The sequence below is a fragment of the Camarhynchus parvulus genome, chromosome 1A (genome assembly GCF_901933205.1).
Source record: "Camarhynchus parvulus chromosome 1A, STF_HiC, whole genome shotgun sequence".
NCBI classification, from domain to species: domain Eukaryota; kingdom Metazoa; phylum Chordata; class Aves; order Passeriformes; family Thraupidae; genus Camarhynchus; species Camarhynchus parvulus.
This window is the reverse complement of record NC_044586.1, coordinates 63,913,745-63,932,954: the sequence shown is the minus strand read 5'-3', so window position 1 is coordinate 63,932,954 and position 19,210 is coordinate 63,913,745. Positions and strand designations below refer to the sequence as shown.

Here is a 19,210-nt window from a genome sequence, read left to right as displayed (position 1 = left end):
TAAAAGAAGTGTTGACATTGTTTCGGTTCTCCAGATGAGGATGGCACCTGCTGTGACCCCTCCTGAGGCCACTCTGCCCAGACACGGGCAACTGCAGCCAAATGGGCTTACCCAGAGCCTGGATCAGGAATAATGTGTCCAGCAGGAGCAGGGCTGTGATTCTTCCCTCTGTTGTGGGCATTGGTGTGGCCACAACAGGAATCCTGTGCCCAGTTCTGGCCCCTCAGCTCAGCAAGGACATTGAGGTGCTGGAGAGGTCCAGAGAAAGGTAATGGGACTGGGGCAGGGGTCTGGAGCACAAGGCTGAGGAGGAGCAGCTGAGGGGGCTCAGCCTGGAGAAAAGGAGGCTCAGGGGGCACCTTTTCACTCTCTACACCTCCCTGAGAGGAGAAGGTAGCCAGATGGGGGTCGGTCTCCTCTCCCAGGTAACAGGATGAGAAGACATGGCCTCAAGCTGCACCAGGGGGGAGGTTCAGGTCGTACAGTGGGAGCAATATCTTCACAGAAAGGATGATTCCACATTGGAGTGACCATCCCTGCAGATGTTTAAGGAAAATCCGGACGTGGCAGTCAGTGCCGTGATCTAGTTGACAGGTGGTGATCTATTATAGGTTGGACTCGATAGGACTTTTCCACTCCCATCGATTCTGTGATCTCCACGCCGCCATCGCCCCCCCTCAGCGGGCGCCCGCCCCTTCCCCTCCGCCCGCCCACAGCCAAGATGGCGCCGGGCAGCGCCGGGTTGCCAACACGAAAGATGGCGTGTGCGCGCATGCGCGGGAAGGGGCGGGGCCGCTCCGAATTCTGGCGGGTACTGGAGGCGCGCGCGGCGGTGAGCGGGGTGTGTGAGGGGAGCGGGGCGAGCGGGACACACGGAGCGATCCCGGGGCTCACGGAGCCATCCCGGGGCACACGGAGCGATCCCGGGGCTCACGGAGCCATCCCGGGACACACGGAGCCATCCCGGGGCACACGGAGCGATCCCGGGGCGCACGGAGCCATCCCGGGGCGCACGGAGCCATCCCGGGGCACACGGAGCGATCCCGGGGCGCACGGAGCTATCTACCAGGGCTCACGGAGCCACGCCGAGGCATACGGAGCCATCCCGGGGTACGGAGCCTGAGCCGAGGGTCGAGGAGCCCCGCAGGAGTTCGGGGTTCCCCTGGGTGAGGGAGGCGGCCGGGCTAGAGGGGGAACGGTGAGGGAAAAAGCGCGGGATGCGCGGCGGTCACCGGCCTTCCCTGCTCATGCGAGTTAAGCAGTGATGCTGAAAATGAATATTTTGGAGCATGAGAAAACTATCAAAAGCGGGCCAAACAAAAGATTCTGCAGCAGGAAGATCTGTGAGCACAGTTGGAGTTTGGGTTTTTTACTCATTTGGCCTCAGTGGATATCCCATCTTTCTTATCCAAGCTTCCCTGGCCCATTCATGTCCGGCCGTGCTGATTTTTTTTCCCAAGCTTCCCTGGCCCTATGGCGAAGCTGGGAGAAAAGCAGAATATACACTTTTGAGAGTAACAACTATTAGACTTTAATAACTAGTTGAATGCTAGTTGTAATTATGATGTACTCAGTGTAATCAGGTGAGGTGGAAATGGTTGTTACTATGAAAAAGTGGTAGGCATTTCTTAAATTCTGTGTCTGTAATGGGCTTTTTTTTATAAAAGTAGTGTCCTTACACTGCAGTGGGTTCAGCATGGGTCAGAGTTTTGATGTAGAAAATGCATGTGAGGGTTTTAAACTGAGTAGAGTTCTCATCTGTGGCTCTAAACAAAACCAAGCTGGAAGATTGCAAGTTGTCAAACAAGGAACCTGAACACAATAACAATATATATTTCTAGATAAGGTATATGTACTTTAACTGTATCACTTTTGGTCTTCCCATAACAGAATATTTTTGTCTTGAGGAGCTCTTGAAGAAATCCTGGTGAAACTATGGATGGTAAGGGAGAAAATTCTCTTCCTTTGGGTGGGAAACTTTTCTTATCAGCCTGTTAGCTAATAAGTTCAAGTGTTCAGAAAACCTGGTGAGGCTTTTAGCAAAGGAATTTACACTCCATTGAGTTTATTTGCTGAGTCCTTTGAGGTTGCCTCGTGTTTTCTTTATTGTCACTTTCCTGTGAGGCTGCTCTTTGCCTTCCCTGGTTTGGTGTTTTCCTCATCAGCAAAGGCTAACTAAATCAGTTTCTTGGTTTGCTCACATTTTCATTTCTGCTCTGTCTGTCACATTCCTCTCTCTTCTCCATTTTTGTCCCTGTTTCTTTGTTCTCCTCGTTTTTCCAGGAGCAAACTGTATCCAATGATATGCTATGTTGCCTGCCTTGCATATCCCTCTTCCCCTTCCTTTGGCAAAAGCCACATGAGCGTCTCTGTTGGCTACATGTTTACAGGTTCCAGGCTTTTCTGTGTAACAGCAGCTGCTGTTCGAGGAACTGCAGAGTGCTGCAGAGGAAAAGCCAGTGCTGAGTAGCTGGCAAGTTTTCTGCTGACTTGCCAGCCTGTGCCACGAGCTGAGAGCATCTGCAACTGCGTTTCCATCTGGCCTCACAGCCAGAAGCTGCTCTAGATGCCTTTAGTTAAACCTGAAATATATTTTTTTATAAAATGCTACTTGCTGCTCTGATTTAGTTTCAGTTGTCATAGCTTGTAATCAAGGTGTCTTGGATGTTTATTCCTTAGCAGCTTTTCTTTAACTTGACAGAAATAACTCTGAGTCTGATTTTTGCCTTAGCTGATGATGACTTGGATCTGCTGGCTTCTCTTCTGGAAGAAAACGAAGCAACTGAGGAGAGGAATTCTCCTGAGGAGGAAGATGCTCCAGAGGATGAAGATGGAGAACCAGATGAGTATGATGAGCTCTTTGATGCAGAAGATGATGGATCCTACACTGAGGAGGCTGATGCTGAGGACAGCACGATTGATGAGCAGAAGGAGAACTTGGCTATGCTGTTTGGGGATGTTGAAGACCTGGTGGAAGAGGAAGAGGCAGAGAAAGCTGTTTCCACTTCAGCTCCCAGTCAGGCAAAGGAGAAAACCAATGAAGAACTGCAAGGTTTCTGCAACAGCATCTTTGATCTGTTTTGTTTGATATATTCTGTCTCTAGAGAGCTAGAGGGCAGGAGGTATGGCCTGCCCCTTCTTGATGATGGCTGGAGAGGAAATACTGAAAGGCCTTGTGAAAATTTCTAAGTTCAGTTTTCAGCATCCAGCGGCCAAACTCACCAAACCTGTTTTCCCAAAAGACAGAGGACTGAAGTAAGCCAGGGAGACTAAGAGAGCTGTGCTGAGTAGCATAGGGAAGGTTGCCTGTGTACCTGTGCCTTGTCTGATGAAGAGCAGTGTTGGGCCCTCAGTCTTCAGGGCATCATCTTGGCATCTTTCACCAGCACACCAGTCCTTTTCCCCTCAGGATTATTGACAGGAGGTTCTGCCCCACCAGTGTGGAAGCAGAGCTGGCCACAGCTTTCCTGTGTCCAGGCTGTGTTTTTGATTATATAAGGAAGTACTTCTTTATGCTAAGGAGTGCAATCATCAGCCATTTAAATTGTCTCATGGTGAGCAGAAAAGTTTTGTTCAACATAGGAAGGAACACACCACAATTAAGTAAAATATTTTTATGAGAGGACCCAGCTCCAGGCTGTATAGAAAAGTTTGCCTTCACTATGAGCTATGTAGAATCAAGTAAATCTGCATTATGACTCAAGTCTTCATTTAAGTTTCCATGATGCAGTAAAATTGCCAGACTTCCAGGGATCTCATAAATCCCTGTGTGCAATGGCTTCCTGCTGTCTTCATTATTATCCTTTTTCTTCTCCTTTCTTTCCTAGCTGAGCTGAGAAAATTGCAAGAACAGATGAAGACGTTACAGGAGCAGTTGCAGAAGACTGCTCTTGGACAGCAATCCAGTTCAGGCCCTGAGAAGAAAACCCCTGGTAATGAAACTAATTAAATGGATTTATGATTTATTGGCTTACCCATGTGAGTTTACAGGCAGGACACTTAAAGTAATCCTGAAGCAGGCACTAAGTAGCAAGGAGGAGTGGTGATCTGGTGTGTTCCCACACAAGTTGTTTCTTACAGCTACAGATCAAATCAGTTTTGGTCTCTGCATCATGGGTTAATTCTACATTGGACAGGTTTTATGACAAAGTGCTCCAGACTCTTCTGGAGGTGTCCCTTCTTACTGGCAGATGTTGGTACACCCAGTATTTGCAGCTGTGTTTGTTGCTAGAGCGTGCTGGATGTAGTAATGAAACTTCATGGAAAGATTGCAAAACAGGGAATGTTTCTACTTTCCACATCTTTGAGGTTGCAGTGACATCCAAAGTCTTAAGCTGTCATGGGGGAAAGTCTTTGGCACTTTTTCAGCTGTTGCATGTCAGCTGACAACTTGGCTGAAAGGTTTCCATGTGGGGCACTGACTTGGACTTGTTATTCAGGAATTATTCAGAGTTTGGAGCAGTGCTTAGAGTCTGAGTCCAGATCCTGAGGTCTCATACTTTTTTGTTCCCTTGGCCAGGTAAATCTCCTTGTCCACCATTAAAGGAAAGGAAGGTTCAGAAGCTGCAAGAGTCACCATGCTTCTCAGCCCAGCTGGGCAATCCTTTACCACCAGCCAAGCAAGGAAGGCAAAAATCAAAAGCATCCTCAGCAGGTACCATTCCCAGTCTACCTTTTGCTAAAGCCACTGAGCTTCTGTCAAAAGCTTTTAGTTCCCAGCAGTGGTGTGGACACATCCAGGACAGTGTTACGCTGCTCGGTGCACCAGGAGTGATCTGGTGACAGTGGCAGAGAGCTTGTTAATTGATTATTAATTATTAAGTTAATTATTGTATTCTTTGTAATGGGAGCTATGCTTTTTTTCTTCTGCTAAAGAGAACAAGATTCCTCCTCCACGGCAAGTCCTCAGTCTGGCGTTCCAACCTCTCAAGTCTGCCATAGGGAACACGCCCAGTAACGTGACCAGAGAGAAGACTCCTCAGGTGCCTGCATGCTCCAGCACAACCACTCAGCCAGTGTCTGTGGAAACCTTCTCAGGACTGAGATTAAGGTCAGCAGCCCAGCTCTGAGCCCTGTCTGGGACCATCCCCTCCAGTAAAGGCAAAGAAAACACAGTGTATATAGGTGGTTTAACCATGTCAGATTAGTCACTTGTCATCAAGGGATGTAACACAAAGCCACAGCATTGGCTGGTAATCAGTAATCATGTAACAGTGACTTTTGGCTCAGTACCATGTTTCTGTTTTCACCTCTGCTCTTTTCTAACAGAAAAACTCTAATTTCATTAGCACTGCCTTTCCTGGGATATCCTCAGTGGCAGAGCAGGGAAGCAGTGGCCATGTGCAAAGCCCAGCTGAGCTCCAGTTGAGGCAGGTTTTGCTGCACACAGAAGCCTCAGGAGCCACTCACCATCCCTATACTCAGTGTGGCCACAAGAGGACTCCGAATCCTCATGGTGTCCTCACCCGAGCTGCATTCCCAGCTCAGTCAGCCATTCTTGGTTAATCTGAAATGAGCAGTTAATGTAGGCTTGGGGCTGAGTTGCAATGCAGCCATTTGGACAAATACCAGTGTCATCAGTAGCTTTCTGATTATGGGGGGTTTTATTTCAAGTGACCTCAGGGTGAAGCAAGGCACAGAGGTGTTTTGCCGCAAGATGTCATCTCCCCAGGGAAGTGCTGGCTGGTTTTCATTGTCCATTTGTGCCAATGGATGTGTTGTCTTTTACCTGTTTTCACTGGATCTAGAAAACCCCGGGTGTCTTCAGCAGAAATGGACAGGAAAATGGCTAACAGGAAGCTCATCCGACTGTCTCAGCTGAAGAACAAACTTGCTACTGAAAATCTGGAGGAAATAGACTGGGTAACATTTGGAGTCATAGTGAAGAAGGTCACTCCTCAGAGTGCAAATAATGTAAGTAACACCACTGTATCCCTTGCTCAGTTCAAGTGAAATGCTGGTGGTGTTTCCTGAGAAACTTTCCTAGATCTTCAACTTAATCAGCCAACTTCATGAAGTGCGGGGTTCCCAGTTGTGGGTTTCTCTGGGTCTGGATTGAAGGCACTTGAGATGGCAGGTCATGTTGGGACTCAACTGTTTATTGTTTCCTATCAGCAAAACAGTCTCACTGCTGTAAGTTGGGCAGCTTTTCATTAGAAGGCACAAAATGGCCAACAATCTCTTGTTACAAGGTATTTTAAGACTAAACTATCCAATTAAGAACTGACACTCAGATTATTTTCCCTTTTAACCCAATAACTGATCCCTGGAAGCATGCAATGTGGACTGCCCAATTACAAAATGCCACCCAAACCCATGGAGAAGGAGGAAGAAGAAGCATGAAGAAGAAACCCAGGATGGCACCCTGTGCCCTCCATCTTGCTTCCATCCACAACACACTAAAAATCCCAAAACCTACATTTCTCACCAAGTGATACACCTACACTACTCTCTATAATCTATTGCACATTTTCGTGGATTCTAGTCTATTGTGAAGTCTAGGAAACTTTCTCCATGAATGAGGGTCAAAGTCAGTGCTCCTCTGGGGGTCAGGGCACCCCAGAGCAGACAGAGAAATATTCCTGGTGCCCTGGGTTTCCACAATGTAGTTAATGGAAAACTTGTAAAGATCTTGGCTTGTCTGGTTTCATCCAGTATTTTTTGTGTCCTGTAGAAAGTCATTGATGAAAGAGATCTGGATATGCCATGGTTTTGTGTGTTCAGTGAGGTAAACACCTCTTTATTCAACAGTGCTGCCCAGCTTTGATATCAGAAAGGTTGGAAGTAGCAGAATTATTTGCTATCTTGGCCTTTAGGAACCCCAGAACTGACAACATGGATGGCTGAAGGTACTGTATGTAAACTCTACTGAGGTTGCAAATTGTGCTTTTCTAAATCATGAAAACCTTGTGAGGGGGAAAGTCAGAGTAGCTCTTTAAAAGAAACAGCCAGAGGGGACACAGTCAGTGTGTGTGCAGCACAGCTGAAAGGAAAGGGGATGTCTGTTCCAGGGCAGGACCTTCAGCATCTGGCGGCTGAACGACTTGCGGGACCTCAACGAGTGCGTCTCGCTCTTCCTGTTTGGTGAAGTCCACAAGGAGCACTGGAAGACTGAGCAAGGCACAGTCATTGGCCTGCTCAATGCCAACCCCATGAAACCTAAAGAAGGCTCAGACGAGGTGAGAGGATTTTTCATTCAGCTGTAGATAAAAGCCTATAGCTGAACCTTTTCATATTTGGCTGAGATTTCACTTTATAGCACATCTTCAGGTTGAAATTGCAGCAGTCTGCCCAACAGTTGGAATTGCATTCAGGTGCTTGCATGGTGTGTATCTGTTCCTGGCCTCCTGGGAGACTGAACTTCAAGAAGTCCTATTAAGAATTTAAACCCAGAGTTTATTCCAGTTTTTAATCTGCTCTTGGTAGCAGTTGGCTCTTCCACAAATATTGAGAGTGTATTTTCATTTCAGTTTATTCAGCTACTTCAGTGTAACACCTATTTCAGCCTAGAGGTCTCTCAAAGCTGAAAAAGGTGGAGAAGCACATTTTCTCTCCTAATTCAAGCATGAGATATGATTTCAAAATGTTTCTGGTTCAAAAATCGCAACAGAGAGGCAGCAATATTTGATTTATTAACATACAATGTGTTATGTAAATATATGTTAGCTGATACATAGTAGTTCACTTGTTTAATTGATTATTTATAAATGCAGAACATGCAGAACACTTAAGATGGCTTCATTTTGCTAATAAATTAATATATTTTTAATTGCACTGGAATGGAACCTGTTTCCAGTTACTTCTTTCAAGGGGAATTTCAGTCTAGTAGCTGATCATGTAGTGTTCTGCATGTTAAATTCTCCAAATAGAAAAATTAAGGCTCTCATTAATTGTCTTTTAAGCTATATAATTGCTTAAATTAGCATGAATAAGCAGTAGATAGTCCCGTTGGAGAGCAGAAAGGCACACCAGATTTAATAGGAGGCTGCTTTTAACTGTCAAGAATGGCTCTTCCTAGCTAAAATGTTCACGTTTATTACTACATTAAAACTGACTTCTGAAATTGTCCCTTGGCTACAGACACAGTCCTTGGTGTATTTGGTTGTGTGAAGTAGATGCTCTTCTTGCACAGGACTCAGTTTTGATTAGACCAAGACATTTGGAGAAGGACAGAGAGCCCTGGTTGGTGCAGCTCTTCCTCCCATCCCTTGCTGAATGTGGGGGTCGTGATGGTATCAGAGCCAAGCAGCTGTACAGGACCATTTACAGCACAATTAGAACTGCCTCAGGTGTTCTTTGGTTTCCTGAGGCTCTGAGCATAGAACTTAAATGTCTTTCACTTGGCTTTCTTAAGCTAGACCTGCATTTTAAGACTACATTGTTAGTACCAGAGGTAGTGAGCCAGATCAGAGACAAACCAGTGACATCTAGAAAGGGGCCTATCCAGGAGTGTTCTGTTTTCTGTCTAGGTGTGTTTGTCCATTGACCATCCCCAGAAGATCCTCCTCATGGGAGAAGCTCTGGATATGGGCACCTGCAAAGCCAGGAAGAAGAATGGTGATCCTTGTGCACAGATTGTGAACCTGGTCTGTATCTCAGTAGTCAGGGCATTCCTAAGCTGTTGGTGAAAATCTGGCTGCTGATTTTGTACTGACACTCTGACTTTTTTACTTGTTTATGGATCTTGATTTGCAACTAACTAAAGTGGATGGAGAAATTGAGAAATGAAACTCTGAGGAGCTGTTTCTATGCTGTCACTGTGCAGGGGATTTCCCTAAATGCAAGGTTGGTGCTGCAGTGAAAGGACATGGTATTGACCCATGATGCCTCAGCCCTTCACTCTCCTTTGCTCCAGTGCAAGCTTCCATGCACTGCACTATAAAACTCATACACAGAAAAACAACACAATATTTTTTGGGGGAATGGCTATTTTTTTGAATGATTTTCACCCAATGAGCTCCCTTGTCCAGCATACCTGCAAGCTGTTAGGATACTAACACCCGAATGTGGGGCACTGGAAATGAAAGAAAAAAGTTTTGAGCTCCTTCTTTTAGGACATTACTGACTTGTACTAATTTAAAGGACTTGTGGATTATGTTACTTCATGGCTGTGGTGATGCTGTGATACCTGAAAGGAACCTTGTCTGAGTCAGAATGGTTGTAGATAATAGGGTATCAGAAGGAGGAGAAAAAATGAAGGAATGAAGAACTGGGAAGAAGAAAAATACAGCAGGTACTTGTAGCCAGTCAAAACTGTGATTGCAGACCCACTCTATGAGGAGGCTGTGCAGACAGTACATAAAACTGAGTAGAGTCAAAAAGACAGAATCTGGGCATGATGTCCTGGGTGGGAAATGAGTTGACTTCAAGGAATGGCCTTAAAATTCTTTGATGCACAGGGTTGTTTCTAGTGATTAGTACAGGCAATTTTAGCTTTGTTTTTTGTTGCTCATATTTTTGCTTAGTTGATCAAATGCTGGAGTACCACAGTAGAGATGTTACTTCATTTTAGCCATACAAGGATGCATGTGGGTGAGAGGAATGAATTGTAACTGCTGGTGTTCTGTAACAGGCTTCTCCCATTTCTTTTCAGAATGACTGTGAATACTGTCAGTACCACATCCAGTCCCAGTACAAGAAGCTCAGCTCGAAGCGGGCAGATCTGCAATCCACCTTTTCTGGGGGCCGCATTCCCAGAAAAGCCGGTCGGAAAAATCCCACTTTGAAGGAGAGGCTGTGTCAGGATGGGTTTTACTATGGAGGAGTTTCTTCAGCAGCATATGCAGCCTCAGTGTACGATAAACCATTTATTTCCCTTGCTTTTGAACAGAATTACCCTCACATATACAAGGGAGCCTGAAGCTTTGTCTAAGGGAGTCTGTTCATTTAAAGAATGCCTTTGCCTTAACTACATTCACCAAGCAGGAATAAAACCCCACACTTGGCATAATCCTACTGGCCACGTAGGGTAACAGAGCTGCTGTTTGACAGGAAAATTTTAAGTTGGTACTAAGATGTGGTAAAGGTTGTTTTTACCTCTACATTAATAATGTGGTGTGAAGCCAGGCAGCTTTGTGTTTCAGTAGATTAATGGACTTTGAGATCATGAGATCCCAAGCATTTGAGTCTCTGAGATTCTAACTGTATTTTCTTATGGCTTACTGTATTTATTCCCAGAGTCAGTGTTTTCTGTATTTCCTCATGTCTTCCCTGGCTGAAATAATACAGTGTCACTCTGGGTTAATGAGGAAACAGGACTGACCAAGATCAGTGTGCTTCTCACAGGGGCCAGGTCCTTTATCCAAATCCCATGAAGACAGCTGTGGAAAAATGAGTCACAGCTGGATCCAGCCCTGTGCTTGAACACAGCTTTTATTCCCTTACCACTGCCCTCTGATACCTGGTATGACTCCACAGTAATGAAGCAATTCCAACCTCCTTTCCATCCCTGGAACAACCTGTGAGCAAAGCAAAGCTTTGATCTATGTTTAGTTTTCCTATAATGCATAGGAAATACATATCTCAACAAAGGGAGAAATGGGAGATCCTAAACATTATGCTGGAATTTGAATTTAGATTCACATCCTTCCAAAAAACAGACAGCTGGTCCTTTAGGGTGGCTGGAGTTTTGTTGTAGCACTGGGCCAATATTCAGGCTTCTGTCCTTGCTCTAAGCATGGGAAAACTCTGATTTTCTGGATTTGTTTCCTCTTTCTAGTGCTGCAGCTGCTGTGCCAAAAAGGAAGATTCAAACCACTCTCTCCAACCTGGTTGTGAAAGGATCTGATGCAATTGTCCAGGAAACCAGGCAGAAAATTGGTACCCTATTACTCAAGTAGTCTCTTCACTCTTTAGATGTTTCCAGCTTGATGTGTAGATGTGTCCCAGGGCCTTCTGTCACTAACGGAACCTGGCAGTCACTTTGCTGCCAGGTTGGGTCATTTGCTTCCTCAGTTGGTCAAAACTCCTCTTCCTTCTTTAGATCACAGTTCTAAGGCAAATGTAATAAGCAACTGTGTGGCTCCATGTGTCTTTTTTTCATCAGTGCCCCCAAATTAAGTCTCCTGTTCTGTCTTCGGACAGTGACAGAAGATCTTTGCCAGATTAATGGGAATTGGAAGTTTTAAGAGCTTTGAACCAGAGGATTTATTTTATTTGATTAAAATAAATTACTTCTGCCACCTTGAAAGCTTCTAAGGAATACTAAGTATAAATCAGTCAGGTCTGCAATGCAGGCAACCTCCTGAGAACCCACCTTGTTTCTAGTGCTTTTCTTTTGTGTCAAAGCATGTTCCTTTTGTAGCCCCTGGGATGCCATCAGTCTTCCCTGCCTCTGTTTTGTTTCTGTAAAGTTCTTTGTAATATTACACTCTTTATGCTCCTTGGACAGCAGGTGACAGATTATTCAAACTGTGTTCTAGGTGCCACTTAGTCTGATTTACATCTTTCAGTTCCACCTGTTGGTTGCCTCCATTTCAGACAACATAGTAAATGTCCATAGCAGCTCTTAGCTGCTCTGAATTCTCCAGGGATAAAGTGTGGAGCCTTCAGGACTGTCAAGCACCCTAAAAACAGGAATGGTGGGAGTAACACAGACAGCCAAGGCTGATGAGGAACTGAGTGAGTTGCTGAAGGGGCAGAAATGTTTATGACAAATGACAAGACCTTGGGCAACCAAATATAATGTAGAGGTTGGTCTTGCTTTGAGAAATGGTCAGCTGACCTGCAAGGGTTTCTTCCAACCTAGACAAGTTTACATCTCAAAAACCAGGCCTGCTTCCCTTCCTCACATCAAATCTGTTGTATTTCTGCCTCTTCCACTCAGGTGCAGCAAAGAGACCCATGCAGTGTTCTGAAGAGTTCAGGGAACTGCTAGCACAGCCAACTTTTGGAGCACGAAACCTCTGCAAACACTGGACCAAAACAGGTACTGTCCTTTTGCCTGAAGGAAGACCTACTCCTAAAATCACTCTACCTCCTTTTGAACAAAGTGCCTTTTTATTTTGCTTTATTATTTTTTCCCAGATGCTGAAAAGAAGCAAGGGGCAGATTTCCAGTCTATCTCTGCTTCAGCCCTGATCAAGCAACAGAAACAGAAATTGCTGGAGGCCAGAAAAAAGCGATCTGAAGAGATTCAGAGGCGGTAAGACACACTGGCTTTCACAGGAAGGTTCTGTTATTGTATCCATAAGGATAGCTGTGTTTTCACTTCTTCTCAGCTTTGTTTGATGCCTCTCTCTGATTTGAACTTTGAAAACAATTGGTCATTCACTCCTTCTGGTGACTTGTTCAAGTCACTTTTGATTTCAGTGACCCAGTGAGTCCTTTACCAGTCTTTTCTTCTCCTGAATGCCAAAATTGCTGTGTGTTTCTTCTAGCAATTAAAGGCCAAATAATAAAAAATCATAGTCTGCATCCCCTCCTATTTGTTTCTTAAACTTTTATATCTGTGATTTGTGTCCCTAATTGAATGAATTATTCTTGTCTTACAAGGTTTCTCCAGAACACAGGTAAAGCCAGCACTCCTGCTCTCCCATCCTCCTCCAGACAGACCTCCTTCCATTCCCCAGTGCCTGGGGCAGAGTTTCCCAAAGCTGCAAAAATGTCAACTCCTCAAAGGCCCAGGCTAGGCACAGGCTTCTCAGAAGGAGAAGATATCCTCTTCTTTGACAAGTCTCCTCCTCCAAGGCCAAAGCTAGACAGCTTGGCAGAAGCCAAGAAGGTACCAGTCTTTGGATCTTTGAAGTATTAAACAGAGGTTAGGAAATTTGTTTTGTGGTAGAAGAGGAGTCTTTGGTCAGCTCAGTTCTGGTGTTAGTGAAGTTTCTCATTTGTGGGATCACACTGGCCATATTCCAGCACACAGGATACCTGGGGTTCCTGACAGCTGTCAGTGCCAAAGTCCATGCTGCCATCTTACCTTCAGTCAATCTCTTAAGGGAAGGATGTGTGCTGAAAATCCCTGGAGAGCTAAACTCTGGCACTGCTAGTGCAGTGTATTGCAGGTGTTTTCTGTTTGACAGGTAGGTAAGCAACTGATTTAGCTGTTTTGTGTCATGAGTCTGGATAATTTTGTTTTCCAGCCAAAACAGACTGCATCTTTTTTTTGGCAAAAATATGTTCATTTGTTTGTCAAAGAAACTTTTCCAGCTAGAACGAGGAAGTCTTAGCATTCTGGGAGTATGAGAAGGAATAGTGGTAATAAATTTTCTATTAGTTCCTAATGATTATCAATTTATGTAGAAATCTCAAGTGATCTGATTTCTCTGAAAAACTTACTGATTTGTGAAGCAGGTAAAGCTCAGCTTCAGAGACACCAGGCCTGGTAACACCTGTGGAGAGGTGATTTTCTGCTTTGAGAAATCACAAAAGGTTGGGTGTATGTCAGAGCTGGTTATTTTGCTGGGCCTCTGTCCAGGCAGCTCCATGCTCAGGCCAGTGGATGTTCTCTCTTCCAGCTGTGACAGTGTTCCTCTGCTACTTCTGGAAGCAGGAGCTGGAACCAGGCAGGTCAGCCACATTTCCCTGCTCTTTCCTGTTTTCTAGCTGGCTGCAATACAGCGACTGCGAGCAAAAGGCCAGATCCTTCCCAAAACAGACCCAAACAGCGTCAAGAGGAAACGGGCTGATGCTGAGGATCTCCTAGAAATTGTTGAAAGAGTTGAGAAAAATGTTGCTCAGCCACAAGGTGCAGAAGCAGACAATGGTATGTACTGTTAGCTTCTAGAACAGAAAAAATGTGCTTCTGTCCTACTGACAGAGCAGGAGTTGCTCTGGGTTAAGGACTGTGCTAAAAAGAGGCCAAGTTAGGTCTGTTTGGAACTTCAAGGGTTTGTTGGAAAGACTAAAAAAAAATCTCTAACCCTGTGGAGAAACTGTGAGATGTAATCTCTGATATCTCCCTGTGCTCATCTCTGTTCCCTTTCTTCTGGCACTTGAGCATCTGCAGTGCAAGGCTGACTTCACCAAGGGAAAACAAGAACCCTGCCACCTGGGAAGGTTTCTGATTTTTTTGTGGGAACTTGAGTTTGCCTGCTGGTGATTTACTGTGTGATCTTGGATGAATTGTTTAATTCCCTTTAAAGTCTCTTCATCAGTCAGTGAGGGAACACTGTTTGCACTCCTGGGAGTAATGTGAAAATTCCTAGTAGAATGCTTTGAGAGAAGATGCAATGTTATTTTTAAAAAATACTTTTATTTTTTCTGACGCCATATTTGAACTTGTTTTCATGTTCCCAAACTATGAAAGGCTGTTGTTTGACCTGAACATCTGCCTGAGAGACCCGAGACTTCCAAAACCTCCTGCAGTGAGCAAGTTTAGCCATCACAGCCTTGTTTTGTAGGACTGAACCTTTTTGTCTCCCTAGAAATGGATGAACTGGAACCTGCCCAAAAGAAACGGCGTGAGCAGCTGGCCTATCTGGAGTCAGAAGAGTTCCAGAAAATCCTGAAGGCCAAGTCCAAGCACACAGATGTCCTAAAAGAGGTATGGCCTCCATCCAGCTGTGACTGAGGGCTTAGAAGTGGAAGCTGACTGGACTTCTCATGAATTCAGCAAGAAGCAGGCACCCAAACATCTCACAGGCTCCAGACTGTCCTGAGGAGTAGGGCTGGGTGTCTCTGGGCACACAGGGCACAGTGCCTGCAAGTCAGCACTGCTGCCATAGCTGGGGTGAGGTCATGTTGCCAGTTGACACCAGTTTTTTGTTGTGTTTGGAAGAATCAGTGAAGTTTCCTATTGGTGGTTAACCAAAGAAATCCCTCTGCCTTCCAATCAAATGAGCTACGTGCCTATTTTGTCCCTCGTTACTTGACATCTTGGCCACATAAAGGCAGCTGCCACTTTCATCTGGGGCTCATGTCAGCTGTGAAATGCCATCAGGTGCCTTGGAGAGCTGAGAGGTTGGGTTTGTCACACTGGGGTCTCTGCTGAGCACTTCCCCAGGGTTACAGCACCTCCAGTGGCACAGGGGTCTTGTCTTGGCCACTTATTGGCATGAAGTCATAGTTGTTTTAGGTCTCTGGGGAGTAATATTTTGGCTAAGAACCCATTCCATTAATTCCATCTGCCTACCTGACTTCTCTCTGCACTGTCCTCGTGCCTGTGTGCTCATTTCAGTACTTCCTGCTGTTGTTAAACCTTCCCACTCGTGCATTTCAGAGCTGGCTCATGTGTACAGTAACGGATTGTTTGAAACAAGAGAGATGTTGTGTTTCTCTGCTCCCAGACTGCAGTCTGCTTCAAGCAGGCCTGATAATAATTTGCCCCAAGGCCATTTATGGAGTGGTTTCTCCCCTCTTTGTGTCCTCACAACCCATTTTGTGTGTCCTACAGGCTGAGGCTGAACTGCAGGAGAAATACTTTCAGCCCCTGGTGAAAAAGGAAGAACTGGAAGAGAAGATGAGGAACATTAAAGCAGTGAAATGCCGAGTTGTGACATGTAAAACGGTGAGTGAAGGGGAGCCAGGGTACCAGCAGGGGAGTGGAACATGGATCCTACAAAATGGTGCAGGACTATCCTGCAGACTCCCATCTGCCACTCTCTTGGCTGTGGTCCAGGGCAGGGATTGATGTTTTGTTCCTTATGCTTGTGGCTGAGAGCAGCTCGGAGTGACTGAGACATGGCAAGGCTTCAGTGCTGTGCTCAACATCTCAGCTCAGTGCTTATGCCAGTGGTTCCATGGGTATTGCTGTCCTGAATTTCTCCATTTCTTCCATGAAGTGCTTTGCACCAGCACCCTCAGTTCCCCATATTTCATGAAAAGATAAGCAAAGTCCTTGAAAACATTAACACTGAGTGGGAACCCTCTACCTGCATTTCCAGGCATTTTGCCATCAGGAAGATGAATGGAGCTTTATGACTGTCCCAAATGTACTGAGAGGAAGGGAAGCATTACCTCTCACTTTCAAAGTTTCAGCCCCTGCTGAACTTTCCCTCTTGCTGCCTTCCCTACCTGTTTTGGGATTGCACAGAGGGACACTTGTGTCCCATGAAGTGTTGGGAGCAGCACAGGGTGGTAGCAAGGGGAGGATGGCATTAGAAGGAGCAGTGACAAAGCCTGGGGTGGTGATCCAACTGCTGGGCTCCTTGGGATGGGAGAGGACAGGGATGCTTTCCTCTGAACATTCAGCTGTTGCCAGTCCCCAGAACAGGTCTCATACACTCTCTCTCTCCCCCCTGACAGTGTAATTACACCTATTTCAAGCCTCTGGAGACTTGTGTGCAGGATAACCACAACTACCTCTGGCATGATGCCATCAAGAGATTTTTCAAATGTCCTTGTGGAAGCAGAGCTATTTCCCTTGACAGGCTTCCAAAAAAGCCCTGCAGGTAAGAAATGAGCCTCATGAAATAGTGACTGGGACTCGGGTACTGTCCCTTCACAAGTAACTTGTTGTGAGTCACATAACCATGTCCTAAAAGGGCAATGGCAGCCCTTGTGCCAAGGAGCATGGGCTGGGTGTGGGGCTACTTTAGGATCCCCTCATACTGTGTAGCAAACACAGCACAGTGATCCTCACATGCCATCTTCATCTTGCAGTAACTGTGGCCTCTTCAAGTGGGAGCGAGATGGGATGCTAAAGGTAAGTGTGAGTGAGCACCTCAGCACTCTGGCTGCTTCCTGTGCTACTTCTGTCCCCCTCTTTGGTTCTGTGCCCCTGTGAGCTCCCAGCAAAGCCAACAGCTCTGCATTTTGTCAGGTACACACAGGTGCCTGCAGGCTGTGTTATAGTGCACTTCTGCTTTTTGCTTTCTGTTCTCAAAGCTTTGTTTTATTTAACTGTGGGGAAATGGCATTTGAACAAAGTTGTAAGAATTCAGAATGTCAAGGTCCCTAGAGGATCTCTCAATGCTCAGTCAGGTAATTTAGCCCTACCACAATTTCTGCCAGAGAAGTGTTTGGGAGATTCCTACCACACATTTAACTTCTTTTCTCCATGGTTCATGTTTCCAGGAGAAAAAAGGTCCGAAGATTGGTGGAGAAACGCTTTTACCAAGAGGAGAAGAACAACCAAAATTTCTCAACAGTCTTAAGTGACCTGGAGTTGATTTTTTTCCATAACATGTGGATGGATTTTTGTGTCTGAAACACATTTATACTGAACTGCCAAGAGGATTCAGGTTTTAGTGATGAATCAGTAGGGGAATCAGTTTTTGATGAAAAGATCATCTGCCAAGGGTCCACCAGGCTGCTGCATGGATATTCAACTTTGATCTTGTTTAATTGACTGAAGAGGACTTCATGTGAAAGGCACAGTCATGCCTGTTCTTTCCAGCTAACAACACAAGAGTGACCTCACTATTAGGTGACAAATCATCGTGAATGGGAATGACTGTAGATTCCATAAGCACTTATAAATTAATACTCTGATGTGTTCATGCCAACCTGTCTTCAGCTCTTGGACAAAAAGGAGTGTTAGAGGGTTGAAGGTACAGAGCATTCTCCATTGGCTTCAAAATTACTCACTCTGAACCCTTAGAAATAGATGTCAAACAGATGCCCTGAGTTTCTTCTTGGCTTAGCTGGTACAAAACCCTTCCATGGCTTTGGCCCTGCAAGCCAGCAGTGTTTATGCTGGAAACTCAGAGCTCCTTGTCCCCCAACACCATCCACACTACAGTGCTCTTGTGGCTACATACCTGTAGCTCCCACTTTGAAAAACATTTTAATGAATCTGGCACCACTTTATGAGTGGTTTTAAAGAGCTGAGTGATTATATTTAAAGGTTTTTACCCTTTTTCTGGTATATTAAATAGGAACAGTAGCTGTCTCAGACCAAGCAGGATGAAATCTCCCTCCAAGAGGTGGGTCCTGAGAAATGCTGTCTCCATACAAGCATTTTTCTGACAGCACATCTCTCTAGGGCTGCCTGGGGCATTTAACCAGCTTATCCTGGACCTGAGCCTTTTCCTGCCCCTAGCTCATGCCCAGTAGGATCACAGGATATTTTTAAGTGCCTAAATCCCCCCTAACCTTAGTGAATCGGTCAAAGTGCCCCTAAACATCTCACATGTCCCAGTGGTCTTGTCAGTGCCTCTTGTTTGCTTGCACAGGGGCTGGAAGAGAAATAAGTGACTTCATTTGGAGCAACTGCACAGATTCACCTCAGCATTCTGCAGCCCTCATCTCTTACTGGTGCTTTTATTGGTGCAGCTTGGCCTGTAGCATTGATTTCAGTCTCCTGTTGGTACCATTTGCTGAGTGGGGTGTCACTGCTAGGGGACAGAATCAGTAACTGTGACATTGCTTGGTAACGTCTCCTGTGGATTCCTCATTCAGAATAAAGAGAGAGTACAGATCAAAACACTCCCTGGGTCTGCATGGTATTTCTCTGAGGAAGAGGATGAGTTGCTTCCTCAACATCTTTGTTTTCTCACAAGCTCAGTGCTGAATCACCAAAAGGAGCTGGTTTGTGGTCTGTAACTTCAGCTTTTGCAGAATTTGCTCATTCAGACTTAACAGGAGTTTCTCACCTGGAGTCCACAAAACCACCATAGAATTCCACACTGGTATCAGCCTTCAGCCAGCATGTTGAAAGCTTCACACTTTTGCCAGTTCCTGTCTCTTGGGCCCAAGGAAAAGAGATCCTGCAGAAATTAAAATGTCAAAGGAGGCTTTAATGCTTTATTTTCATAAATGCCCCCAGGACTGGGAAATTGTAAGACATGTATCTCCATGGGAGTGAAAGCAATGCTTGTATGCAAAAATGGTGAAGAAACCAAATTACTTTGATTAAGCTCTAGCAGTAAACCAGGAATAGGGGACATGGATGTATTGAATTTGTGTCCCTCACTATTCTGAGATGCTTTTCTTGTACCAGATGCTTTTTCTTGTACTACCCCGATTCCTGAATACTCTCATCTAACAGCAGAGAAGCTGGGATCACTCAGGATGGTCACAGCAAGGAGATGAGGAGATACTGGCAGGTGCTTTGCCTAAAGCTCTCTCCAAAATAAGCTTGGCCCAAACATCCTGCAAGATCAGCAGTTACTGGATTTTTAGGTGACTCAGCTGCAGCACCCGGGTGTTTGCCTCTGACCCAGCACCTGCCTTTCCAGGATTCACTTTGGTTATTCAGCTACATAAGGCACAACAGAATTTCTGAGCCACAGAAATAATCCAGTGCAGCCATTAAAGCTGGTTTTGCTACAATTTACTCTTTATTTCAAAAACAAAATAAAATCCACATTCTTCATCAGCTCTACCA

The 19,210-nt window shown here is 45.3% G+C and overlaps 1 protein-coding gene across 1 annotated transcript; it reads left to right on the top strand.

Annotated features, from left to right (window-relative positions):
* Nucleotides 1-829: 829 nt before the first annotated feature.
* Nucleotides 830-18,306, top strand: MCM10 (minichromosome maintenance 10 replication initiation factor). Its single transcript, XM_030960766.1, has 20 exons — nt 830-1,110; nt 1,891-1,942; nt 2,732-3,052; nt 3,828-3,932; nt 4,520-4,654; nt 4,876-5,050; nt 5,748-5,913; nt 7,011-7,178; nt 8,469-8,585; nt 9,593-9,792; nt 10,718-10,818; nt 11,825-11,926; nt 12,025-12,142; nt 12,493-12,721; nt 13,546-13,705; nt 14,367-14,485; nt 15,335-15,448; nt 16,186-16,331; nt 16,543-16,585; nt 16,957-18,306. The coding sequence occupies exons 2-20, from the start codon at nt 1,936-1,938 to the stop codon at nt 17,038-17,040; spliced, it is 2,610 nt and encodes an 869-aa protein (XP_030816626.1). The 5' UTR covers nt 830-1,110; nt 1,891-1,935; the 3' UTR covers nt 17,041-18,306.
* The last annotated feature ends 904 nt before the right edge of the window (nt 18,307-19,210 follow it).